General features: G+C 49.5%; 2 protein-coding genes across 6 annotated transcripts in view; one reads left to right on the top strand and one right to left on the bottom strand.

Moving 5' to 3' along the window:
• TMEM53 (transmembrane protein 53) lies at positions 1–26244 on the top strand. 2 transcript variants are annotated; one of them, XM_025912390.2, is made up of 4 exons: positions 1–134; positions 15487–15608; positions 19835–25821; positions 25967–26244. In XM_025912390.2, the coding sequence occupies exons 1-3, from the start codon at positions 74–76 to the stop codon at positions 20486–20488; spliced, it is 837 nt and encodes a 278-aa protein (XP_025768175.1). In that variant the 5' UTR covers positions 1–73; the 3' UTR covers positions 20489–25821; positions 25967–26244. The 2 variants fall into 2 exon arrangements, with proteins under 2 accessions (XP_025768175.1, XP_025768176.1); XM_025912391.2 differs by lacking the exon at positions 1–134 and adding an exon at positions 15877–15997 and having other exon boundaries at positions 15486–15608.
• Positions 22796–27029, bottom strand: part of RNF220 (ring finger protein 220) — a 231323-nt gene continuing 227089 nt past the window's right edge. For 3 of the 4 annotated variants that reach the window (XM_086716771.1, XM_086716773.1, XM_086716775.1), the window contains 3 exons: positions 24842–24950; positions 24621–24695; positions 22796–23873 (listed from right to left, as the gene is read on the bottom strand). In XM_086716771.1, the coding sequence (XP_086572897.1) occupies positions 23802–23873; positions 24621–24695; positions 24842–24950 (256 nt within the window). In that variant the 3' untranslated portion in view covers positions 22796–23801. The remainder of the gene's footprint in view (positions 23874–24620; positions 24696–24841; positions 24951–27029) is intronic. The other variant, XM_086716772.1, reaches the window with a different exon arrangement.

The following is a 27029-nucleotide window of genomic DNA, read 5'->3' as shown; positions in this document are numbered from 1 at the left end:
GGCTGCGGGTGAGGCGCGGGCGCGCAAGCGGGAGTTCCGGCGGAGGCCCGTGCTGAGTGCTGGCGCCTTCACCATGGCCTCGTCTGAGCTGGACTACACCATCGAGATCCCGGATCAGCCCTGCTGGAGCCAGGGTATGGATACGACGGTTGGGTCCAATCGTGGGGAGGTAACCGAGCGAGTCTGTGGGTCGCAAGCATAGCTGTGGCTCCTCCCCTCTCGCGGCCCCGCCCTCTCGCGACCCGCCCCCTCACGGGGTCCCGCAGGTCCTAGACTTTGTCGGGCCCACAGAGCCCCGCCCCTGTACAATCCCCGCCCCCGGAGTCGTCTCCGGGTCCGAGCCCCGCCCCTTCCCTGCGGCCTGGGCTTTGTTGAGGGATTTTTCTGTCTTTTCAGTTGGAGATCTCCGGTCTGTGCCCTCTTTTCTCTCGCAGCTGAGAGCTGCCTAGGACAGGGGATGTCCTGATTCGTTTGTTTGGGGTCAGGCTTCCCACTTCCAGCCTCTCTTCGGTGGTTGTGGCTGGAGGACCCACCCGTTATTTTCCACCCACTGTTTTCCCCGGGGGTCCTTGCAGAAGCCCGGGACACAGGACTCATCCCTCCCACTGTCCTTCACAGTGGCTAACCGAGCAGTCTCTGCTGTCAGGTAGAAGTCGGTTCAGATCCTCCCTTTAGTAGTTGGGTGACCTTTGGCAGTTTCCTCATGTACAAAACGAGGCTACCGATAGTAACCTCCCTCCCAGGGCTGTTGGTTACACAACTGAGGTAATTTGTGTAAAGGACCCAGCATAGTGTCTGGCATGAAGTAAGTATAGTGATTAGCATTACTCCTCCCTAGAGTCATATCATTAAAGAGTGGTGTGTGGGAGGCTCCACAAAATGAGTAGCCTGTAGAGCAGGCCTGGATCCTTGCAGTGAGAGTTGAATTGGGGGCCCAGAGAATGGAAAGTCTGGCCTCGATTGGGAATTTTAAGAGAGGAGGCTTGAAGTACTGAGCCCATCATGTCTCTCCCTGCATTAGTTCACATGGTCTTTCCGCCCTCCAGTCTCACTGCCAGCAGCTCAGCCTCTTGTATGGTTACCACAGTGATCTTTCTTAATGTAGAGGTTTGCTTTTATCACTAGTCTGCCTAAAACCCTTCAGTGGCTCCTTATTGCCCTCAGGATAAATCAAGTCCAGGTTCCTTAACGTGGCATTCAAAGTCCTTCGTAGTTTATCAGCCCCTGCTTATCACTTAGATCACTGTGTCCTTCCACTGTTCAATTTAAGTTTTATGTTCTGGCAACACAAACTGCTTGTGATTCTCCACACACTTCTTGCTTCTCTGCCTTTGCTTCTGCTGTTTCCTCTGTCTGGAATGCCCTTTCCCCTCTGCTGCCCCACGCCACCCCTCCCTTGTCCTTGTCCGTTTCATCATTGAAGGCTTAGCTCAGATGTTGCTCTCCTTCAGGAGAGCCTTCCCATCCCCTCCCATAGCATCTGTTTTACTTGGTTGGGGTCTAGGAGGAGAGGGCAGCCGCTAGGCTCCCACAGGACAGATGGCTCTAGACCAGATGTATTTCCTTAGAGCTGGGTATGTTGGCATAGGGCTCTTGAGCTTACAGATGTAAAAATGCTTTTGGAAGGTGTTGGCATCAGGGGGAGGTGAAGCCAGTTAATATTATTGCCCTTGGAGAGCCACCAGCCACGAGAAGGGGTAGAGCTGCCGTGGTAGGGCAGGTGTTCTCCCTCAGCCCAGGTGGGCAGCCTGCTGGTCTTGGTTCACAGTTCACTTCTACCTCCTGCTGGTTCTATGGCTTTGGCAAGTGACTGAGCCTTCCTTGGCCTCAGATTCCTCCACTGTAAAATGGGAATTGTAATAGTGTCTGCATCATGAAATTGTGAGGGTTTACAAGATAGGGACTGGGTGTGTGTGCCTGGCATGTCTGTGTGTTTCCTCTGTTTGTGGCTCCCCTCACTGCTTGAGGAAGCTGGGTCCTAGGGGGCCATTTAGTACTGCATCCTTCTACTAGCATGAGGGTGTTCTGTTGCTTCAAGACCCTTCCCTGATAGGATGCTTCCTCTCAAACATCCTGGACTGCTGTAGGTAACTGGGATTGTTAGAAAGCACTTCCCTTTCTTGGGCCACAACAGGCCTTCCTGTCATTTCTGCTTTCAGTTCAGCATTTGTTGTGTCCTGGCCACGGGTTAGTTATTGGTGCCTCAGAAGTGACTCAGGCACAGCTCCATTCAGGGAGCTGTGGTTTGGGGGAGGAGTGAGGGTTTATAAGCAGGTGGTTTCACAATGATGTGATAACTGCAGGGCTAGAGGGTCGTGGTGGGTACAACAGAGCAAGGTAGTCTCTCTTCCTCTGTCTTCAAGAGGTCAGCTCAGGGGTTGCTTGGGTGGCTTAATCGATTGAGCATCCGACTTTGGCTCAGGTCATGATCTCATGGTTTGTGAGTTTGAGCCCCACATCAGGCTCTCTGCTGTCGGTGCAGGGCCTGCTTCAAATCCTCTGTCCCCCTCTCTCTCTGACTCTGCCCCACTCAGGCGCTCTCTCTCTCTCCCTCTCTCTCTCAAAAATAAACACTTAAAAAAAAAAAATAAAAAAGAGGTCAGCTCATGCCTTCCTCACTTCTCTCTTCTCCTAGAGAAATACCTGTAGGGCCTTCAGCTGTCACTCCTCTGATGTGATCCTAAGAACCTCCTCCTTCTGATGGCCCCTCTGGATTGGCTTCAGTTCATCATGCCTTTCCCTCTTAAGAGTGCGTGCCCTAGAGCTGAGCTGGATTGTGGGACCGCAGAAGGAGGTCACAGCACCATGATCCCCTGAATCTGTCTGCAGAGAGCTCTTTCCAGGCCGACATGGCTTCACACAGGGATACTCTGTGGGGATCCTGGAGATTGTCTTTCTTTTGCATTTATTGTTTAATGGTGGAGAAGTGTATAGGACAGTTATATTTGGTCTCCAGAATATCTTTTCCCTGTATTTAAACATCAAAACTGCAGTGCCTGGCACTGCGGTGAGTGACAGGCGAGCAGCTGCTACTGGCATATCAGTTAGCTAGAAGGCAGCTGCACACCTGCAGTTGTTCAGAGCCCAGGCTGGGCAGCCCAGGATCCTTCTGCCGGGAATCCCACCAGCCAGTGTCTGTGGTTGCCCATGCTGGGAGGATAGTCCGCCCGGTCCTTTGCTGAAGCTGCTCCCTTGCCCTGGTGTCTCCCTGCATCCTGGTTCTCTGACCAGTGATCCCCTCCCCCTCCTAATACTCTGCTCCTATCTCATTTCCTTGGAGAAGGTTCTGTTCTCTGGTTCTCGTAGCAGGGATCCCTGTCATAGTGCTTTTGACGGTTTTGCTCACTGTTGTTAGGGGCTGGCAAGGATGAGGTGCCAACTAGGCTGAATGGAGTCACTTGGCAGCTCTGTGGGCCTGAGCCAGAGATGCTCTGACATTCCAGGCTGAGGCTATGCTGCCCCTCCTCCCAGCCAGAGAATGGTCAGCCAAGTCCTGCCTCAGGGCCCCCCCTCGGCTTGTTGGGAGCACTATATTGCTCTCATGTTCAGTAAACATTTTCAGAAATGATTGGTTCACAGGGTCTGGACAAGGGCTCATCTTAGAGTACAAGGAAGGCCTTCGGAGGTCACAGAGAAGGGAAGTGACGGGTGTATTGTAAGCCTAGGCTTTACTGTGAACCTGCTAGTGTCAGCACTAGCAAAAAAAAAAAAAAAAAAAAGTGGGTCCCAAAAATGGCCAATTAACCCTCAGGAAGCTTTCACTGGCCCTGGGAAACAGTCTGGAGTGGTTTTGAACACCATGGTGGGCTCCAGGCATTGAGGTGGCTTCCTGGAGAACAGTGGCCCAAGGTGACCGAAAGCTTCACAGAGCCGATGGTGAGCAAAGGGAGTGCTGAAGTAAGGGCGCTGGGGAGGCCTGAGGTGGCCTGAGCTGTCACACCGGAGAGGCCTCGGAGGCCCAGGTGAAGACAGTTGGGACTTGATCCTCTCCTTGCCTGCGGGCCTCCTAAAGGCATTTTTTTTTTTTTTTTTTTTTTGAACAGGGGAGTTTATTTACAGACATACCCTGTCTTATTTATTATTGCTTTGCTTTATTACCCTTCGCAGATGTGGTTTTTTTTTTTTTTTTTTTTTTTTTTTTTTTTTTTTTTTACAGATTGAAGGTTTGCGGCAACCTTGCATCAAGCAAGTCTCTGGGTTCCATTTTGCCAACAGCATTTGCTCACTTCGTGTCTGTGTTGCATTTTGGCACTTCCCATAATATTTCAAAAAAATTTTTAAACGTTTATTTATTATTGAGAGACAGAGATACAGAGTGTGAGCAGGGGAGGGACAGAGAGAGGGGGAGACACAGAATTCGAAGCAGGCTCCAGGCTCTGCGCTGTCAGCACAGAGCCTGACACGGGGCTTGAACCCACACACCACGAGATCATGACCTGAGCTGAAGTCAAACGCTTAACTGACTGAGCCACGCGGGTGCCCCAATTCTCATAATATTTCAAAATTTTCATCATTATTATATATATTTTTGGTGATCTGTGATCAGTGATCTTTGATGTTACTATTGTAATTGTTTTGGGGCTCCACAGACCCCACCTATGTAAGATGAATGTTGTGTGTGTTCAACTGCTCTACTGACCACCATTCCACCTTCTCTCTCCCTCCCTTTGGGCCTCCTTATTCCCTGAGACACATTATTGAAATTAGGCCAGTTAATAACCCTATACAGTGGCCTCTAAGTGTTCAAGTGAAAGGAAGAGTTACGAGACTCTCACTTTAAATCAAAAGCTAGAAATTATTAAGCTTATTAAGGAAGGACAATGTGGAAAGCTGGGATAGGCCGAACACTATGTTTGGCATAAGCCAAACAACCAAGTTATGAATGCAAAGGAAAAGTTCTTGAAGGAAAGGAAACGCGCTACTCCAGTGAGCACACGAATGATAAGAAAACAGCCTTATTGTGGATACAGAGAAAGTTTGAGTGGTCTGAATAGAAGATTAAACCAGCCACAACACTCCCTTAAGCCAAAGCCTAATCCAGAGCAAGATACTAACTCTCTTCAATTCTGTGAAGGCTGAGAAAGGTGAGAAAGCTGCAGAAGAAAAGTTTGAAGCTAGCAGAGGCAGGTTCATGAGGTTTGAGGAAAGAATCCATCCCCATAACATCAAAGTGTAAGGGGAAGCAGCAAGTACTGATGTAGAAGCCACAGCAAAGTCATCCAGAAGACTTGGCTAAGATAATTAATGAAGGTGGCTACACTAAACAACAGATTTTCAATGTAGATGAAACAGCCTTATATTGGAAGAAGATACCATTTTGGACTCCCATAGCTACAGAGGAGTCAGTGCCTAGCCTCAAAGCTTCCAAGGACAGGCTGACTTTTGTTGGAGGCTAAGGCGGCCGGTGACTTTAGGTTGAAGCCAATGCTCATTTACCATTCCAAAAATTCTAGGACCCTTAAGAATTATGAGGAGTCTACTCTTCCTGTGCTTTGTAAATTTAACAAAGCCTGGATGACAGCACATCTGTTTACAACATGGTTTACTGATAGTCTAAGCTCACTGTAGAGACCTGCTGCTCAGAAAAAAAGATTCTTTTCAAAATATTACTGCTCATTGACAATGTACCTGGTTACCCAAGAGCTCTGATGGAGATGTACAATGAGATTGATATTGTTTTCATGACTTGATAACACAACATCTATTCTGTAGCTCATAGATCAAGGAGTAATTTCAACTTTCACATACCATTATTTAAGAAATGCAGTTAGTAAGTTTATAGTTGCCACAGACAGTGATTCCTCTGATGGATCTGGGCAAAGTAAATTGAAAATCTTCTGGAAAGGATTCACCATTCTAGATGCCATTAAGAATATTTGTGATTCATGGGAAGAGGTCAAAATAGCAACATTAACAGGACTTTGGAAGAAGTTGATTCCAACCCTCATGGATGACTTTGAGGGGTTCAAGACTTCAGTGGAGGAAGTAACTGCACCTGGGGTAGAAAGAGCAAGAGAACTAGAATTACAAGTGGAGCCTGAAGGTGTGACTGAATGGCTGCAATCTCACTGATAAAACCTGAACAGTTGAGGAGTTGCTTGTTATGGAAGAGCAAAGAAAGTGGTTTCTTGGGATGGAATCTCCTCCTGGTGAAGATACTGTGAAGATTGTTGAAATGACAACAAAGGATTTAGGATATCACATAAACTGAGTTGGTAAAGCAGTGTCAGGGTATGAGAGGATTGGCTTCAATTCTGAAAGAAGTTCTCTTGTGGGGTAAAATGCCATCAAACAGCATTGCATGCTACAGAGAAATCTTTTGTGAAAGGAAGCATCAACAGATGCAGCAAACTTCCTTGTCTTATTTTAGGAAATTGCCACAGCCACCTCAGCCTTCAGCAACCACCACCCTGACCAGTCAGCAGCCATCAACTCTGAGGCAAGACCCTCCACCATCGAAAAGATTATGATTCACTGAAAGCTCAGATTTCAGATGATGGTTAGCATTTTTTAGCAATAATGTATTCTTAAAGATTTTATTTATTTTTTAAAAGTAACCTGTACCCCCAATGTGGGGCTCGAACCCACGACCCTGAGATCAAGGGTCACATGCTCTACAACTGAGCCAGCCAGGTGCCCCAGCAATAAAGTATTTTTAAATTAAGGTATGCACATTGTTTTTTTTTAGACATAATGTTAGTGGACACTTACTAGACTACAGTATAGTATAAACACAACTTTTGTATGGACTGAGAAACCAAAAAATTCACTTGACTCACTTAATTGTGACATTTGCTTTATTGGGGTTGTCTGGAAATGAGCCTGCAATATCTCCAAGGTATGCCTATATTTTTTGAATCATAGTCTCTTTCAGACATTAATAAAAACCCTTTCTAATTTGTCTGCTCTGTACCAGGTGCTGTGCTAGGCTCTGGATTTGAACTCCAGACCTGGTGGACCCTTTACAGGCTTCCCTTCTCTGAGGTCTCCAGGGTTGCTGTTGTACTTACACTGTTGACCATGTCCTGCTCACGTGCCAGGCCTGCCAGGAGCACTTCTCATGATTTTATTAATCACAACCACCTTGTGAAGCAGGGGGCGCTCTTACCCCGATTTACAAATGAGGAACAGAAGAAACCTGGGGGAACTCAAGTATCTTACCTCAAGTTATCCCAGCTTTCAACTCTGGAGCTCCACTCCTGAGCTAGTGCATGCAGATTTCAGTTGCCATTAGTAAGTGTTGTTTGAATACAGTTCCATTTCTAGAAAACAATTAAGGACACACACACACAAAGAAAGAGGTGTCCAATAAAGTCTTTTTATAACAGCAAGAATTGGAAATATCATGTCCAATAATGGGAGATTGTTCACCACAAATTATGAAATATTCTACAGTCGCTCTGTAGCCACTAAAAAGAGTGGTGTAGAAAAATATAAACTGACAGGGAGAGATGTTCACAATATATTGCTAAATGGAAGAAAGCAGGTTACAAAACTGATTCCATTTTTATTAGATATTCTGTTTCTCCTTTTCTACAGTAAGCATGTGCTCCTCGTGAAGGGATAGTGTCTTTGATTTATTGAACTCTTTCTTTGTGCCAGCTACCATGCTAAGCCCTCTATCGTCATTATTATATTTAATCTTTGTATTATTAGCCCCATTTCACAGATAAGGAAATTGAAGTTTAGAGAACTTGCTGAAGGTCTGTTTCACAGTAATTTGTGGCAGAGCCACAGATTTGAACGCAGATAAGGTTTTATTTTTATTTTTTTAAAGTTTTTATTTTAATTCTAGTTAGTTAACGTACAGTGTTATATTAGTTTCAGGTGTACAATATAGTGATTCAGCAATTCCATACAACACCTGGTGCTCATCAGGACATGTGCCCTCCTTAATCCCCATCACCTAGTTCCCCCATCCCCCCAGCCACCTCCCCTCTGGCAACCATCGGTTAGTTCTCTATAGTTAAGAGTTTGTTTCTTGGTTTGTCTTTCTCTCTTGAATTCAGATATGATTTTATATAGTACGTACTCTTTTTTTAAAAATTAATTGTTATTATTATTTTTTTTTTTGGAGAGAGAGAACACATGCAAGTGGGGAGGGGGCAGAGGAAGCAAGAGAGAATCTCAAGCAGGCTCTGAGCTGTCAGTGCAGAGCCCTATGTGGGCCTCGATCCCACAAACCGTGAGATCATGACTTGAGCTGAAATCAAGAGTTGGATGCTTAACTGACTGAGCCACCCAGGCACCCCTGTTAATGTGATTCTTGATCTTGGGGTCATGAGTTCGAGTCCCATGTTGGGGTACAGTTTCTTTAAAAAATATATATCAGGACTGTGAGAATTTAGAAGGTATTTCTGGGGAAGCAGAAGAAACTGAGGATCTTTTGTTCTTTGCATTTTAAAAAGAAAACAGGTTCTTTGCCTTTTGATTCTGGCTTACAGAGAAAAAGCACATATTGTGTCACAGACCCTTGTGCCTCATCAGCCTTTCCTTTGTCTTCTCCACATGCCCCTGGGATAGACACAATCTAATTTATGCTTTAATTTTATCACTTGGACTGTTGTACAATATATATATTTGTAATTCTTGTATTATTGGTGTCAGTGTTGTTTTGTTGAGTTCTAGAGGACAGGGAGCCTGTGAGATTAAATTGTTTTGTGGGTGCTCAAGAAGTGCCAGGGTTGAAAAGAATACTTCTGCCTTTGCCAAGAGGCTAAAGTAACATTTTTTAGTGGTCATTTATTTATTTTTGAGAGAGAGAGCACAAGCAGGGGAGGGACAGAGAGAGAGGGAGACACAGAATTTGAAGCAGGCCAGAGCCTGATGTGGGGCTTGAGCCCACAAACCGTGAGATCATGACCTGAGCTGAAGTCAGAGACGCTTAACTGACTGAGCCACCCAGGGGCCCCTGGGCTAAAGTAACATTTTAACTCTCATTGCAAAAGTGATACATACTGATTTTAGAAAATGGGTAAAAAATATCAGGAAAAACCAATTGCCTCTAATCCCAGAAATAATTGCTATTAATATTTAATGTGTTTTTTCTGTTTTCTTTAAAATTTTTTTAAATATTTATTTATTTTTTGAGAGGGAGAGAGAGAGAGAGAGAGCGTGAGCGAGCGTGAGCTGGGGAGGGGCAGAGAGAGGAGACAAAGAATCTGAAGCAGGCTCCAGGCTCTGAGCTGTCAGCACAGAGCCTGACACAGGGCTCAAACTCCTGAACCATGAGATCATGACCTGAGCTGAAGTTGGTCACTTAACCAATTGAGCCACCCAGGCACCCCTTGATGTGTTTTTTTCTATGCATAAATATGTGTGTATGTGTGTGTGTGTGTGTGTGTGTGTGTGTGTGTATTCTGTTGTATATGCTGCTTTTCAACTTGCTTTTTCACTTAATGTACTATTAATTAAAAACATTTTTTTTTCAAGTAATCTCTACACCCAATGTGAGGCTCAAACTTACAACCTTAAGATCAAGAATTGCATGGTCTACTGACTGAGCCAGTCAGGCATCCCTATTACTATTAATTTTTAAAAATAATAGCATTATTGAGATATAATTCACATACCATAAAACTCACCCTTTGAAGATGTACAATTCATTGGGTTTGAGTATATTCACAGAATTGTGCAGCCATCACCACTAACTCCAGAACATTTTCATCACCTCAAAAGACACCCTATACCTATTAGTAGTCCCTCCTCATCCCCCCCTTCCTTTAGCTCCTGGCAACTACTAATTTACTTCTCTATGGATTTACCTATTCTGGACATTTCATATAAATGGAATCATACAATATATAGTCTTTCATGTCTGGCTTCTTTGACTTAGCATATATTTTCAAGGTGACTTGTAGCCTGTATCTTTTTATGCTTTTTATGACCAAATAGTATTTCATTGTATGGATATACCAAATTATTTAATTATTTACCTTGAGAGAGAGAGAAAGAGAGAGGGAGAATGTGCACACGTGTATGCATATATGAGTGGGGCAGGGGCAGAGGGAGAGGGAGAGAGAATCTTAAGCAGGCTCCACACCCAGTGGGGAGCCAGACAGGGGACTTGATCTCACAACCGTGAGATTGTGACCTGAGCTGAAATCAAGAGTCGGTTGCTTAACTGATTGAGCCACACAGGCACCCTGCAAATCCTTTGCGCATCTTAATTGGGTTGTCTTTTTATTGTTGAGTTGTAAGAGTTTTCTTGTATATGCCGGATACAAGTCCCCTATCAGATATATGATTTGCAAATATTTTCTCCCATTCTGGGGCTTTGATTTTCACTTAAGAATGTTGATTTATTATTTCTTGAGAGAGTGAGAGTGAGTAGGGGTGGGGCAGTGAGAGAGGGAGAGAGAATCCCAAGCAGGCCCTGCACTGTCAGCGCAGAGCCCGCTGTGGGGCTGAATTCATGAACTGTGAGATTATGACCTGAGCCGAAATCAAGAGTCAGATGCTTAACCGACTGGGCCACCCAAGCATCCCTTGTTATTTTCACTTCTTTGATAGTGCCCTTTGAAGTACACATGTTTTTAATTTGGATGAAGTCCCAATTTATCTATTTTTTTCTTTTATTCCTTGTACTTTTGTACATGTCCGAGAAACCATTGCCTTGCGCAAGGCCACAAAAATTGACTCCTCTGTTTTCTATAGTTTTAGCTCCTACGTTAATGTTTCTGATTTTCCTAAGGTATTATTGAGTATTTTCATATGATTAAACACTTTTCTTTCTTAGAAGTGGAGTTGCTATGTCAAAGATCGAATGTTTTTGAGACTTTTGATACATGTTCCAAAATTGCTCTTGTCCCTGTCATTTCCCTCTGCCCTCCCACCTGGCTTCCACTGTTCTGGTTCAGGCCTCTGCCATCTCTTGCCTTGCACGTTACAGCAGCCTTCTGTCTGTTCCTAATGGGCACTGCCCATGCAGTGTGATAAGTGTGGTGGCATGGTGATGACAGGTGCTGTGACAGAACAGAAGAGGGGCATCTAACCAGTCTGGTGATTTGGGGTGGAGGATGAAAAGGGGTTGAGGAAGACATCAAGGGAGACTTCCTGGAAGCAAACAGTGAGCTGACTCAGCAAGTGGAGTGGGCATTAGCAAAGCATGAACGTGGAGCATCAGCATCCTGGGCTGGGGAACGAGGAGCATGTGCAAGGTCCTGGAGCGGGGTGGGGCAGGGTGGCATGGTGGTCCAGAGAGATGGACATTGACTGCCACTTCTTGGCTGCATGTTCTTGGGGAGAGGGACTTGCTCTTCTGTGTTTTAGTTTTCCCATCTGTAAAATGGGGACATTAGTAACTAACTCCTAGGATGATTGCAGGACCAAATGAAGCCCCATATGTTGGGGCTCTGGTTGGGGTAGCCAGTCCCTGAGGAGAAGCAGGTGGAAGAGGTCAGCATTGGATCTGTTAATGTACAGAGGGAGCTATGTGTACACGTTTGGAGCTGAGGTAATAGAGATTTGGTTAAGGCTAGGGGATTGGGGGTCACCTGGGTGGCTCAGTCAGTTGACCGTCTGACTTTGGCTCAGGTCATGATCTCGCGGTTTGTGAGTTCAAGCCCCACATCAGGCTTACTGCTGTCAGCGCCGAGCCCGCTTTGGATCCTCTGTCCCCCTTTCTCTGCCCCTTCCCTGCTTGTGTTCCCTCAAACATAAAGAACCAAATAAATAAATACAGACAGACAAACAGACTGGGGGCTTGGATTTTGTTACCCAGGGTGCCGGCTGGGATAGTGGTGACAAGCTGGTCTCTAGACCACTTGGGTTTGGATTCTAGTTTCACTGATTATTGTGTAACCCTGAGCAAGTCATTTATAATCTTTGTGGCTTAGTTTTCCATCAGTAAAATGAGAATAGTAACAGTACATTGTTCATGGGATTGTTGCAAAGATTAAATGAGTTGATAATAAAGTGCTTAGAGAGTGCTTGACATATAATGCTCTTTTCCTGTTATCATTATTGTTTTTCTTTGTGATGGAAAAGAGGGGGAGGTAGGAGCTGGAGGGAGATGTGGAATTCAGAGAGGTCTGTGATGGTTTAGGAACAAGGTGGATTTGATTGCCTCTGCAGGGTCATGGGAAGTCCTGGAGTATAAATGAGAGATGGAGCCAGTGCTTGAGTCTTGGCCCTGGGGGCAGCAGCCACGGCGGGGAGAGGGTGATACGGCCAGTGGAATGAGCATAAAAGGAACAGGGGCTTTTATAGGAGGATGGAGGAATCATGATCTGGATGTGGCAATAAATAACAATAGCCATAACAATTACTTTTATTACTCTGGAAAGGGCAATGGGTAACAAGAAGAATGCCAGCTCTTTCTCCTTGGATCCATCCTTCACTTTGCAGCCACATGTTCATTCCAGCACGTGTCTCCCGAGTGCCTGAATGGGCCAGCTACAGGGCTGGGCACTGGGGGTTGTGGGGATAAACACGACACACTCAGTGCCCCCCCCTCACAAAGCCTGCCAGCTAAAGGGAGAGATAGACATTATATAATTGTGCGAGTTATTAATACAGATTGGATTGTGCCACTTCCCTAATTCCAGGATCATCATTTGTTCTCTACTGCTGTGGAATAAAATCCCAACTCGTGTGCATGGCTTGAAAGGCCTTGCAGGATTGGGCCCCCAGACCTGCTCCTGGCAGCTCTCCCAACCACTGCTTCTCCTCACCCAGGCTTCTAGCCCTCCCACCCCCCCACCCCCACCCCCCAGGACTGCTTGCTGGGCCTCAGACCAACTGCAGTATCTCCAAAGCCTCATGCCCTCTCTCCACCTGGCAGCTCCTAACGGGCCTCAGGGCCAGCACAACAAATGTGTCTTCCTTCGGGAGATCTTTCCCAGTCTCTGTCACTCCCAGCCATGTTGCCAAAGCACCTTGGACCTCTCTGGGTTGTAGCACTTGAAATATAGAATCAGAAGGGGCAGCATGGCTCTGGTGGGAGGAGGTCAGGGTGAAGGCTCCAGTTAGGAATGGGTCACAGGAGGAGATTGTGCCGGGGGAGTGGGCATGCCTGCAGACAGGAAGGGCACCTGTGGCTCAGGGGCAGCCTCGAGGGCCTGGCTTGAGTGGAGGGGCCAGTTGCCTCCCATTAGGAGTAGTATGGAAAGGCTGGGCTCTGGCAGTAGGCAGTGTGTTCAGGGTGTCCGTATTCTGAGAGTTTCTTCATGGACATGCCTATCTAGGGGAAGGGTCATCCCTACCTGAGTTGGTGAAGCCAAGGGAACCTGTAAAACCTGGTGGAGCAGAATGGAGTTTCACATCCAGCTTTGGGAGGGGGCAGGTCAGAGGCCCAGGAGAGGCTGTTTGAACCTTGTCCAAACTGGGAATGCACCAGTGCCACTGGTGGGGGCTGGCCTTAACTTCAGGAGGCCACCAGGGGGTGTGACATCCCTTGGCTGCCCTCTCTGTATTTGAGATAAATGCCAAGGCCCTTTGCTGGTGTCTTGGTGGTGGCCTAGGAGGGGACCGCTATAGGCTGGGGGAGGGGAGCCTATGCTCAGACAGTTGCACAGAGGTAAGGGGGCCTCCCTGGGGCAGGTCTCAGACATCTAGTTCCTGGGTCTCAGAGATTCAAAGGCATATCCAAATGGGTGGCTGTTGATTGCTACCCCTGAGACTGCTCTAGCCTGAGCTTCATGGGGAGTCATCCCCAGGAAGTCCTCCCCAGATATGGCTTCTCCACCAGAAGGGCCAGGGCAGTCGAAGAGCTGCCCTGGCAGGGGGTGGGGACACCAGGCTGGGAAAGGTGGTGAGAATTTCTGGAGTGGCCTGGTGTAGGACCTTCTCCCTTATCAGAGGTCAGGCCAGCATCAGGGGAGCCTGGGAGCGCTGGCAGGCATCAGAAGGGACTGAGGCGCTGGCAGCTCCTGCTCCAGGCTGAGTTGCGACCCAGCCTGGGATCCCCATGGGGGCGGGTAGTTAATCTCTGAAGGCCAGAGTCACCACTGCTGGAGAGCAGGCACATTGAACTTTTCAATCACATTAATTTCCACAGGAAATTGTTGTCTTCCTTTTGTCCAAAGGTTAGTGATTTATATTTACCATCCTCTTAACTAGCCTTGAAATTTACTGTTGCCAGGTCACCGCTGGCATCCATAAATCTCGAGGTGGCAGCTGAGTATTGCCAAGTGGCTTGATACTTGGAAGGGCACACCCTGGCCCTTTTGGGAGGGCAGATAACTAGTAACAGACAGTCCCCGCACGAAAGTCCCCCTGACTGGCTTGGCAGGGGGAATGAGATGAGGTCTGACCAACAAGGTTGCAGGGAGGCCTCTTTGAAAGCAGCCGTAGAAGAAACAGCTGGCTTTGTGCCTTAGCATATCACCGAAGGAGACATGCTTCTAGTTGTGGGTGGTGCTCGTGGCACAGGAGGTCTCAAGTGGCTTAGTTAGGATGGGGAGCAAGGGCCAGATTGCCAGCTGTGTACTTCCAGTGTGACCTTAGTGTACTTCCAGTGTGACCTTAGACCAGTAACTTAAGCACTCTGTGCCTCAGTTTCCTCATCTGCAATAATATTCCTCCTAGTGTTGTTAGGAGGGTTACATCTCAATAAATATTGGCGATTATTATTCTCTGGCAGGACAGGATGCGTGGATTGGCATGGGCCCTCAGAGTCAGTCTGCTTCACCTCCCTGTTGGTGCTGTCCTAGCCATTTCTCCTTTTAAGATCCTCTTCTTCCTGGGGCTCCTGGGTGGCTCAGTCAGTTAAATGTTTGACTCTTGATCTTAGCTCAGGTCTTGAGCTCAAGAGGTTGTGAGTTCAAGCTCCGTGTTGGGCGTGAACTGTACTTAAAAAATCCTCTTCTTCCATGTGCTCGTGAAATTAGAACAGGGCTGACAAACTTTTTCTGTAAAGGACCAGTAAGTATTTTAGGCTTTGTGAACCACACGATCTCTGTTGCAACTACTCAGCTCTGCTGTTTTAGGAAGAAAGCAGCTACATACACTAAGTAAATGAGTATGGCTGTGTTCCAATAAAACTTTATTGTGGACAGTCAAATTTGAATTTCATATAAGTCATATGTCACAAAATACGATTCTCTTTTTATTTTTTAAACTATTTAAAAATATAACAACAATCATTTTTAGCCTGCGGTTCATATAAAAACAGACCACGTGTCACAGTTGGCCCATGACTTGTAATTTGCTGACATCTGGATTAGAAGGTGAAATTGCATGGAGAAAGTCCTCACTTACTTTTCTCACCTGGGCTATGTCTTTGAGTTACTAAAGAAAGGTGCCCTCTTGTGGGTTTTTCCAGTGACCCTGTAGTGCCTCCTAAGAGGCTTAAATGCCACTTGAGGCAGGACAGAGGAGCGAGCCCCGTGGGAATCAGAGGCCCAGGGGCTGGCAGGATGCCTAGGTCTGGCATCTGTTGGTTCCCTGCCTACAGCTAGAGTGGTGCTGGCTCCGGACTGGCCAGTCACCCTCACCCCACATGACAGCTCTGGTGCTGACAGTCCCACTGTGTCTGTGTTTCAGAGAACAGCCCCAACCAAGGCGGGAAGGAGGTGGGGACACGACAGCCTTTGGTGATTCTCTTGGGCTGGGGTGGCTGCACCGACAAGAACCTTGCCAAGTACAGCGCCATCTACCACAAAAGGGTGAGTACCGCAGGCTTGAGGACACCCAGCTCATTGGGGCGCTGCCCCCTGTGGCCCCTCTGTGGGGAACTCAGCCTTGGCCGCCCTCATCCCTGGGCTGCAGTGTGGCAGGCCTGGGAATGGCACGAAGAACAACCTGTGAGGAAGATGTTGGGGTCATGGGCATTTTGGCAGGATTATCCCTTCTTGATGCTGCTGGCTCTGTTGCCTGGTCTGTCTCCCTCAGCCCCCTGACCTGCTTTCCCTTCCTCCTCCTCAAACCCCACAGCAGCCCAGCCCTGATGTGCTCCCAGCTGTGGAGTCAGCCCAGACCTCAAGTCTGTTGTTGCCCTGATGGGCAGCAAAAGCCTGGGCCAAGTGTGCTGGGAATTTTCTCCTTTTCTGACCAGGTGAGTTTCTGTCTTAGGTTGACCATGGACCTTCACATTCCCATAGTAGAAGGGCCTCTTGGAAAAGTGATTCAGGCTGGAGGTTCTTGCTTCTTCTTAAGCTACCCCAAGAGTTGGATATAGAGCTTCTGATAATTGGAGAGAGGCTTAGGAGGGCTGGGTTATGTTTTGGAAGCCCCTTTCACATCTTTGGCTTCTGGCCTGGCCCTGTCTTCCTCGGCCCAGACCTCCCAAAGCAGGGAGACACCAGTGCGGACAGCCCTAGGTGCCACCTGGAAGCCCTGGGCTGAGGAGTGGGGAATCTCCTGGGAGAAAGGCCAGGCAGTACCCTCTGCCCCCTGCCTCAGCCTCTCTCCACTGACCTTTGTCTGCACTGTGCATGAAGTAGATGGTGGCCCTGGAATGGGAGAAGGGTTGGGGGAAACATGTAGTTCTGAGCTTGAGGCCTTCCCCCACCAACAAGGCTGGTCCTCAGGCATTGCTGTTTATGAATGGCCTTGCTCTGTGGGTAGTTTTAGCTACTTCTGAATTCCACTCACTGGGCCAGGCTGGTTTGTCTGGCTTCTCCAGTGGACTAAGATCCCTGAGGGCAGGTGGAAGAATAGGAATAGGTGAGCGTGGCCAGAACAGAGAATGAAAGAAAGGGCAGGTGTCAAGAGACAGGCTGGGAGGGTCCTGGGGGGATTTAAGCAGAGGGGTGATGTTAGATCCCAGGGAAGGCAGTGGGGTTGAGTTGGCAAGCTGGTGGAGGGGTTGTCTGGGAAAGGCGGTCAGGACAGGATGGGTATGGAGAAAAAGATTTTCCAAACCCATACTTCTAATACTTTATTATTTAAAAGAAAAGAAAAATACTGCATCTACACATGGAGATGACCTTTATCTGCTCATTAGTGCCCATCCTTTCAGCTTTTCTCTGTATCTTTTCTTTACCTAAACCGCATCTGTTGACTACACTATTTTGCATCTTGCCTTTTTTCAGATCATGATCCCCACCTTCCCGTGTTAATCTGTTTTTATCTCTTCTAGTTCCCAGTCTGTATTCAGGTTCTTCCGCAGTCCCCAGAATGTCTTTTATAGCTGATTTGCCCAAACCAGGATCCAATCCAGGATCACCCATGGCATCTAGTTATTTTGTTCCTTAAGGCTCTGTTATTTTTTTAAAGGTCCTATTTAATTAATTAACTTTTTTAGAGAGAGAGAGCACGAGTAGGGGAGAGGGGCAGAGAGAGAGAGAGAGAGAGAGAGAGAGAGAGAGAGAGAATCCTAAGCAGGCTCCATGCTGAGCATGGAGCACCATGTGGGGCTTGATCTCATGATCCTGGCATCATGATCTGAGCTGAAATCAAGAGCTGGACACTCAACTGACTGATCCACCCAAGCGCTCCTTATTTTATTTTTTAAGATTTTATTTTTAAGTAATTTATACACCTAATGTGGGGCGAGTGCGAGATCCCGAAGGTGCTGGAAGGAAAGTACGATGGGCGCTAAAAGCTATCATGGGGTTTGACCATTTGGGAGAACATGGGTGACCTTCGTGAGAGTAGTGTAGGGGAGCCAGTGGGAAGGGGTGAAGCGGAGAGGGAAGGTGTCAAAGACCGTCTAGGAAGGTGGAGAGAGAGGGTGGGATAGAGTTAGAGGGGGACACAATGAAACTGCAGAGAATTTTTTTTTTTTTTTTTTTTTAATGAGGTTGGTTTGCTAGGAATCTAGAGAGAAGAGACTGAAAATACAGGCGAGGGAGGCAGGGACCCTCAGCAAGGCCCTGGGGCCGAGTGTGCACAGAGATGGAGAAATGCTTGGCTGGAGGGGCGGGGGGACACTGGGATCTGATGTGCAGGGACTTCTAGGAGCATCTGATTGAGGAGTTGGCAGCAGAGATGCCAGGCACCTGGGAAGCCTCGAAGTGAGGCCCAGACCCACGAGCGGGGAAGCTTGGCATGTCATGCCCTTCACGGGGGGTGGAGGTTGTGTGCGCTGTGTGTGTGCTCACAGGTGACACGCAGTTGGAGGGCACATGCCGTGCGTGTCCTCATAGATGGCGTGTTCATAGGAGTTGCTGTTTGTTTCTGCACCACCAGGTGGTTCTGCATGTGAAGCCTCCAGCAGGGGAGTGTGTCTGTGTGTGTGTGTGTGTGTGTGTGTGTGTGTGTGTGTGTATACTCTTGAAGAGAGTGCAGCAGGCAAGTGTGTCCCCGCCAGTGGTGTGGGTGCTTGTGGGTGTGTACAGCTGGCTATTGCTTTTTTGTGCACTCATAGATGGTATGGTAGGTGCACGTGAGTGAGTGGTGGGTGCCGCGTGTGTCTGCCTCTGTGGGATGGCAATGTGGGTGGGCTTTGTTTAGTCCTAGGAGTTGCACGTGTGTGGTGGTGTGATGTGGGAGTGTGTTTGCATTTGTGGGCAATGCTGTGTGTCGCATAGGGGGGAAGACATTTCACATCCCACTGGGAAGTCAGAACAGAGCACTTTGTGAAGTTTCCCAGAGCCTGAGGGGGCAGGTGGCATTGGTGACCCCCTCTGCAGAGTCTCAGGAAGGGGGCTTAGGCATGCCAGGACCTTGGTAAGAACAGTGCCAGGAGGAGTTGGGGCAGATGTCAGATTGGAGTCAGCGGGAGGGGTGAAGTTAGGGGGCTAATGGCAGGATTATTTCAGCCGACCATTGTGTTGAGCTATAGGTCATTCAAGTACTGTGGCCGTATGATGTTCTCCTGAGCACTCCTACCGTTACTGATTGCTGCTGCTGTTTACTTTGTGCCAGGTGCTGTTTTGGGCACTTGAGATGCATTTTGTCATTCAATCTTCATAGCCCTGTGAGATGGATGTCATCCTAGTTTACAGTTGGAAACACAGACTTGGGAAGATGAAGGAGACTTCTTTTCGCTCGTGCTGTTAAGAAGTGGTGCCAGGAATTGAACCCAGACCTGTATGACCCCAGAGCCCACCTAACAGATTCCCCTGACAAAGGGCCCTTTGTCTCTGGAACAGGACAACGAGAGGGGATTAGGACACAGGCTCATGGCTTTGGCTGCCTTTTCTAACTGACCTAGAAGAGGATCTATCTGGAGATTTTGAGGCATACTTGACCCAGGCGTTGCGAGGTACAGAAGCCTAAGAGTTTGGCTCAGATTTTAGAATTTGAGGAACAACAGTGTTTACTATATTTGGAATTTCAGGGCGAGTGGGAGGAGTGATTCCGGGCCTTGGAACCAGATAGATTTGGGTGCCAGGCTCTTGTGCCAGAGAGTATGGACTCTGCTCTCAAGGCCCTGCTGGAAGGTGGCAGTGGCCAGAGACTGACACGATGCGGGGTCTAGCTCACGAGTGGCCTCTGGTGGTCAAGACTGGGACCTGCAGGCTATAGCTCCTGTGTTCGGTCTTTATGGGGTGGGGTGTCGGATGGTCCTCCTTGGGTCTGGGAGCGTGGGGATAGTGCTGAGCTGAGTCACTGCAGCAAGGTGTAGCCAAGCAGTGAGGCCATAAATATGTCAGAGTTGAACAGATGAGGGTGTGAGGGGGAGGTGGGAGGGAGACAGGGTGTGGGCCGGAGTGAGACTTTCTTCTGGTCAGCTTAGATATCTCCAAAGCGAGCTCCAAGCCTCACGTACCGTGCCAGGCTGAGTGGCCTTGGCCAGCATGAAGTGATTATTCCATAAATGGGCCTTGAGTGTACCTTCCACTCTGGAAGGCACCCGCATCTGTGAATGGTGAGCTGGTGCCTGGACACTGCTAGGCCTGTGGGCCTCTGGCATTTGGAGCTTCTGGACATCTCTGACCTAGCGGTACTCCCCTACCCCTACCCCCATCCCCGAGGACCGACCAGGCCTCTCTCCTCTCCCCAGGGCTGCATCGTGATCCGATACACAGCCCCATGGCACATGGTCTTCTTCTCCGAGTCCCTGGGCATCCCTTCACTTCGTGTTTTGGCCCAGAAGCTACTTGAGCTACTCTTTGATTACGAGATTGAGAAGGAGCCCCTGCTCTTCCATGTCTTCAGCAATGCTGGTGTCATGCTGTACCGATACGTGCTGGAGCTCCTGCAGACCCATCGGCGCTTCTGCCACCTGCGTGTGGTGGGCACCATCTTTGACAGCGGTCCTGGTGATAGCAACCTGGTGGGGGCTCTGCGGGCCCTGGCAGCCATCCTGGAGCACCGGCCTGCTGTGCTGCGCCTGCTGCTCCTGGTGGCCTTCGCCCTGGTGGCAATCCTGTTCCATGTCCTGCTCGCTCCACTCACTGCCCTCTTCCACACCCACTTCTATGACAGGCTACTCGATGCAGCCTCTCGCTGGCCTGAGCTCTACCTCTACTCGAGGGCCGACGAGGTGGTCCTGGCCAGGGATGTGGAACGCATGGTGGAGGCACGCCTGGCACACCGGGTCCTGGTGCGCTCTGTGGACTTTGTGTCATCTGCACATGTCAGCCACCTCCGCGACTACCCTGCTTACTACACAAGCCTCTGTGTCAACTTCATGCGCAGCTGTGTCCACTGCTGAGCTCCTTCCCCACCCAACACCCACCCAACTTACCTTTACTCCAGAAATAAATGCCTGACACCTCCCCACAACCTATATCCACGAGTGGGGTCCTCTTCTGCTTCACCTCCCTTACAGCCCTCTGGGACTTTGTGGTCCCGCAAATAGAGAATTCCCATTGAATTTTAGCAGCCTCTACCCCAGGGACTGTGGTGGTCTGTTTATCCCAGGATCCTGGTGGGTGGGAGTGCCTGGACAGGTCTCTGTAGGAGTCTTGCAGCAGCTGTGTTTGGACAAGTGCAAGTGAGGCTGCTAATTTCTGTGGCAGTTAGGCTGTGTAGGGTGGGATTGCTGATGAACCCCAGGGTTGATCTTTAACTTCTTGAAGGGAAGGTGAGCTTTGTGGGAGGTGCCGGAAAGGAGGGTCAGGCCAGGGCAGGGGCTATGATTTCTGCCCTAAGGCCCCAGAAGGGCAAAGCCCTGCAGCATGAAGCACCATCCGCCTAGATCCACTTAATAGTTCACCGAGAGGCTTCTCTGTGCTCACTGCCGGGGAGCCTGAGCCAGATGGGGAGCTGAGGATGCAGAGGTGGCAGGCCTGCCTGGGTCCGTCACACTGCCAGGAAGCCACTGGTTCAGGAAAGCTGCAAGGTGTGTAACAGGCAGGTGGAGTGGGGAGCAGGAAGACAGTAGCACCATACAGGAGCTGGGACAAACTCAGTAGCCCTGAAGATCAGGGCTGGGGGCCATTTGACTAAAACAATCAACTCCATCTTCTTGAGAGATGCACTTGGATCATCTCCAGGCAGGAGAGGCGGCTTCAGCCTTAGAGTTCTGTATCATCTCTCATTCTATAAGTCACTGCTGCACAATGCTGGCACGTAGTAGGTACTCAGTAAATATCTGTTGATTGGATGAGCTTGCTGTGGTGTTCAAGGGACTTGGTGGGGCAGGAATGGGCTTTGATAATTTGACAGTGAAGGAGATGGCTGGCCAAGTTCTGGGTGGCAGCTAACCCTTGATATTCTCAGGGCTGATGGACTCTGTCTCAAGAGCTGAGCTCAATCTGCATCTGTCAGCCCTCTGGGACCTCTGGGACCTCTGGGACAGTTGCCTCCAATCCCGGTGCTGTGTGGTTGCATTCCTAGCCATGGCCAACAGGTGGCAGTGCTGCCTGGGCCATGAGACCAAGCTTAAGGATCCCGTGGCAGAGTGGGCTTCGTGCCCTCGTGCAGGGTTAACGTCCCCTATTTGAAAGCATATGGCCCCTAGGGTGAGAGTAACCAGCCATCAGGGACCTGCTGAGTCCAAGACAAGGAGAGGGGAGAGTTGAGACCTGAAAGCAGCCAGCCCGATGTGAACTGGACATTATCCACCTCTCTTCCAAAAGCAGCCATTACTGGGGCCGCCCTGCTTTGGCAGGACACCTACATTCCCCGGAATCTTGGGCCCCAGGTTTCTCCTATTTAGGATACTCGATGCCATCAAGCTGGGCACGGGTCTTTGCAGGGCCTTCACTAGGCTCTAACCAAGAGGCAGGAGCTGCCAACTGGATCCTATTCTGTAGTATATGCATCGCAGGCACCCAGAGATCGGTGTCTAAGGTGGAGAATTTGGAAAGGTGGACGACGGGCCTGGTGTGTGAGAATGTGTAAAGGAAAGGACTCATCTGCAGTTGTGAGCACCTGCCAGAGCGCCCAGGATGTGGATTACTCACTGGCAGTGGGTAGCCTTGGGAATGATTTGATAGAGTGCAATCTCCGGTGCTAGCTGGCCAGCTTCAGTTCCCTGACATGAAGGTCCACCTTGGATAACTGGGGTTTCTACGGTAGCTATTTGAGAATCTAGGGAGTAGCTATACTGGGGTGTTGGTCACTAGAAAAAAGGTCGCAGAGACCAAGATGCTTGTTCCATTTGGTCCCTGGCTCATTTCTGGGCATTAGAAAGGTATAGAGGCCTGAGGCTTGTCTTTACCCAAGCTTATAGCTGCTTCTGCTCTAGATTGGGGGATAGAGCTTGCGTCCCCTCTGTACCCCCAAGCTCTGACCTCTTCTGTGATTAATGAGCTGACGATTCTGCATCGATAAGGAATTAACCTGGAGCCCCTACCCATCAATAGTCAGGAGTCCAGGTCCCCAGCTCCACCCCCACCCCTGATGGGAGTGCTTCAGGCCCCCCACCCCCAGTGGACCAACCCTGCACTGCTTCTGCTTCACAGGGACATCCAAGTCCTCTTCCCCACACTGCTGCCAGGAATTAACTCCTTAACTGCCTCTGTCCATACCACCCCATCACCTACCCCTTCCTGCACACATACACACAGGCAGCAGCTGTTTATATTGGTTTAATCCATGTCAAATGTAGTTTACAAAGGGAAAGGACAAGTACCTTTGTATAGAATATACAGACACAGCATCACACCGTGGGGCCCACGGGAGGGGTGGGGGAGACCACTTTCCCTGGGAACAGCAGTTCTAATCCCAGGAATGGTTCTTGGTAGAAGGCTGGACAGCCAGGAGCATACTCATCCAGCCCCAATCTCAGCCCCTGCTTCAGCTCGGTTCCCATTTCCTGTGTCTCCCCTCTCCCCCAACTCCTTATAAAGAGCCCCAGGAGCTAAGACTAAGGAGAGGATCGTGTCCCTTGAGGCATGTGCCCCATGTCTGGGGGAAGAAATATACACCACTGAACACCGAGCACGTGGGAGAGGGAAGGGATACCATGGGAGAGAGAGAGGCAGGCACCCTGAGAGGTGGATGGGCCGAGCCCCCAGCCAGCCCTGAAGGGGGCACTGCTTCCAGGTGTTCTTAAAAAAAGAAGAAAATCATACAACCAAAGGGGTGAGGGTGGAGTGGGGGGCGAGGGGTTGTCCCATTTATACACAACATTGTAAACATACACAGTCTATATTACATGTGCTTCAGTCTGGTGTTTGCATGTCTGTCTGTCCGTCTGTCAGTCCGGGGGCTGTATCTCAGGAGCCTTGACCAACTATTCCCCCTCACTCCCACCTCCTTGCCCCACCTTGGGAACAAAACCCCGAACAGGTATGGTCCTTAGTTTTGGTGGGAACCAGCAGGCAAGGCCTGGGTCTCAGCCTCCACTCTGGCTCCAGAGTCGTGTGTGTGTGTGTGTGTGTGTGTGTGTGTGTGTGTGTATGTGTGTGTGTGTGTGTGTGTGTGTGTGTGTGTGTGCACGCACACGAATGTGCACGTGTGTGTGCGCATGTATGTACATGGGGAACCTGTGTGCAAATATGTACAAGGGGGAGGGTCACGTCACAGAGGCGGGCAGGTGGGGCTGCTCCAGGCAAGGCCTGCTGGGGGTGGCTAGCTCACAAGTAGATTCTCCGCAGGTCTCCGGGCGCTGTGATGGTGTTGCACTGAGGGCAGAGCTTCTTGGCACCCTGCAGGGAGAACAGGGAGGGCTCTGGTTATGCACACTATGCTGCATACTTGCTCATGAGAGCACCTGGGCCCACAGCCATGTCCCCCTGCACCAGTTGTATGCTGGCACCTTGGTCCTGTCAGCCCAGGCTGGGGATGCATGGGCAGCCTCTGCAAGCAGGCAGGCATACTCCTGTGTTGGGGGGACGCCAGGATCAAACCGCCTGGCCAGCCCCGCAGCGGGAGCCCCGGTAATGAGAACAAGGCTGGGTCCAGCTGTGGCTGCCTCGGCCCTAACGAGATTACATGCGGCCTTTGATCAGGACACAGAGCCCACGTCCGGGCCTTTTATTGCTGTCTCCGGGCGACATTTTAATGGCTGCTCCCGAGCGAAGAACAGGGGCAGGAGCAGAAGGAGCTTAGTAATGGCAGGGGGAGGGGCTGAGGCCCTAGTCCTGCTTATCCACACCCAGCCTCCTCCTGACCTGGGATCACACCAATACGTGTGATACAGTGGGCCTTGGGGGTGGGCAGAGCAGGCAGTGAACCCTTGGAGGGAGAGAATTTAATAAAGCTGGTGGTGGAGACAAGAATGGGGGGAGTTTGGGGGGGGGGGTGAACATCCTGGTTTCCTGCTGCTGTGTTTGATGCTCGTGCTCTCCCCTGCCCTTGCACCTCCCTCCCCTCAAGCAGGCTCAAGCATAAGCATGGACATGTGGGTAGCACCGGAAGTAGCCACCCACTCCCCAACCCCCATGCCACCTCACCAGGGTCCGCAGCCAGCACTCCTCGCAGTGCACATGCCAACACTGGATGGACGTTAGGGGCATCGAGTATGAGTCCTAGGGAGGAGGTGGGCAGAGAAGGGGGGGTCACTCTGAGGCTGGTCTACCCTCTAAAGAGCTCAGATCACAGTGCAGAGGCCCTTTCCAACCCCCAGAGGGCACTGAAGCCTGACCAAAGGCATCCCAGGTTCCCTTTCTCTCACCATACAGATGAGGCATTTGTAACGGTCCCCACGGGATAGCTGCCGTTCAAGTTCCCTGACCCGAGCCTTCAGGGCCTCAAACGTGGTCACAGCGGAATCTTCGGTGATTCTGTGAAGAGGACAGCATGGTTGGGCAGGCAGCAGGCTGACATCTCTAATCTGAACCTCCAGCCCACACCGCCCTTAAATTCTAGAACTGCATATATAAATGTCTCCCGGATATCCCCGCCCCCCACCTGCCCATATCCTATATTTGTAAACTCCATCTTCTGGAATTGAACTCCTCATCCTCCTTGTTCTTCCACCTCCATCCTGGTCAATTTCCAAACCAGATACGTAGGAACCATTCTCAAACCATTGCTTCCCAGTCACCCTCGGCGCCCACAATCTGTCATCTAGCTCCTAGCATCTGTAGTCTCTCCACCGCTACCACTAGTCCAGGCCCTCATGATTTCTCCTATGATCCCTCCACTGACCTGAATGGCCCCTCTGCCTCCAGATTCCTCATTCCATTCTCCCAGCACCTAGAATTTTGCAAATTTGACTGTTTCTACTTCTAACATCTCAATGTTTCCCTCAGAATAAAGCTCTACTAAACTCCTCATAAACTGAGACCGGGGACTCCTTGGTCTAGCCCCAGCCTGCATCCTTCAGCACTGTGCCACACTTGATGCTCTATCCACACCAAACTATAAAGCCTCTCCACACGCTCCACCATTTTTCACTTCCTTGGCTTCCTGCGGCACTTTCTGCCTCCCCTGGGCCATCCTACCTCCTAACTCTTTGGAAGCCTTTTCCAACCCTCCTGACAGCACCACTGCTGGTGGCTGCTCTTCTGTACTCTCTAGCACCCTGCACCGGACTCCACCAAAGCAACACAACTGCAAACGTCCTTGTCTCCTGTACGAGGCGTAGTTTTCCAAGGGCAAGCTGCCCATGCCACCAATACTGACTACGAACATCAGCCCCCTGGCAGGCACGTGAGTATGAGTAAATGTTTGTTGACCGAAAAGCCAGTCTCACTCCTGGAACAGAGATGTGGGGACTGCATAAGTCCCACAGAATCCAGTCCTGGGCCACAGGCCTGCCTACCTCAAGGGCTCCTTGTTGTTTCTTCCTGGGCAGGCACATCAGATGGCCTGAGAGTCCTCGCCTGCTGTTCAAGTCCTGCCCGTGAAGGTCCCCTGTAACTTCTTGAAGACTCTTTGGGCTGCAGTACTGAACTAGCTAGTGAATAGCTAGGACTATCCTGAGGACTGATTCCTCCTACCCCTCCTAAAACAAGTGGACAGAACCCAGAGGAGCTCACCGAGGGAGAAGAATGCTTCTTGGAGAAGACGCTACTAGAGATGGGCGTTAGGGAATAACAATGATGGTAATGCAAATAAAAGAGCCAACATTTATTAAGTGCTTACTAAATGCCAGGGCCTGTACTGAGGGATTGAAAATTATTATTTTATTTACACCTCACAAAACCCCATGAGGAGATTCGAATATTCCCATTTTACATATGAAGAAACTAAAGCAGCAAAGGAACATTAAATAGCTTGCTTATGGTTCACACAGAATGGGGAAGGTGGGATTCAAACCCCAAAGACAGATGCTGTGATCAACCAAGAACTACATGACTAACATTACAACACTGGAAATACCCAGGAGGAGCTGGGTCTCCAGGTCTAGGGACCAGTAGGAACACAGGCTAAGAGGCCCAAGAGACCCACGTGACTGTTTAAGGCTCACCTGTGGGTAAGTAGACAATGCTAAAGTGGGCAAGGAGATTCTATCAGAAAAGACTTCAGAGGCACAATCAGAAAGTGAAGTTTATCTCACAGGCAATGGGAAGTTGCTGGGTGTGTTGGAGGAGGGCTGTGACAGGGGAAGAGCTGAAGAGCTGAGGCTACAAGATGTATTCAATCAGGAGAAAGAGCGGACTGAGGGGGAATTGTAAGTGTGGTGCAGTGTGGCAGAGATGTTCTCCTAGGGTGACCTGTCCTGCTAGCTTGGAGCAGATCATCGGTTCAGAAAGCCTGAAAGCTTACAGGTGGTCTTTCCCTGCTGGGCATAAGTGGTACTGGGGGGCACAGGGAGGATGGTGGGTAACATTCCACGGGCAACAACAGACTTTGATCTCTGACCTTTCTCTCTTAGGGCAGAAACACAGAATTTGAATTCGAATTTCTTAGCAGAA

This window comes from Puma concolor, chromosome C1 (assembly GCF_028749965.1).
Source record: "Puma concolor isolate L17-30 chromosome C1, mPumCon1.1.hap2, whole genome shotgun sequence".
Taxonomy (NCBI): Eukaryota; Metazoa; Chordata; class Mammalia; order Carnivora; family Felidae; genus Puma; species Puma concolor.
The sequence above is the reverse complement of the archived record's forward strand: the minus strand, read 5'-3'. Positions and strand labels throughout refer to the sequence as shown.

Excerpts from the sequence above, each read along its gene's own strand:
- TMEM53 (XM_025912390.2), top strand. The coding sequence starts at position 74 with ATGGCCTCGTCTGAGCTGGACTACACCATCGAGATCCCGGATCAGCCC. Across the intron at positions 135-15,486 it reads TCAGCCCTGCTGGAGCCAGG|AGAACAGCCCCAACCAAGGC; the intron begins GTATGGATACGA and ends TCTGTGTTTCAG. Across the intron at positions 15,609-19,834 it reads GCGCCATCTACCACAAAAGG|GGCTGCATCGTGATCCGATA; the intron begins GTGAGTACCGCA and ends TCCTCTCCCCAG.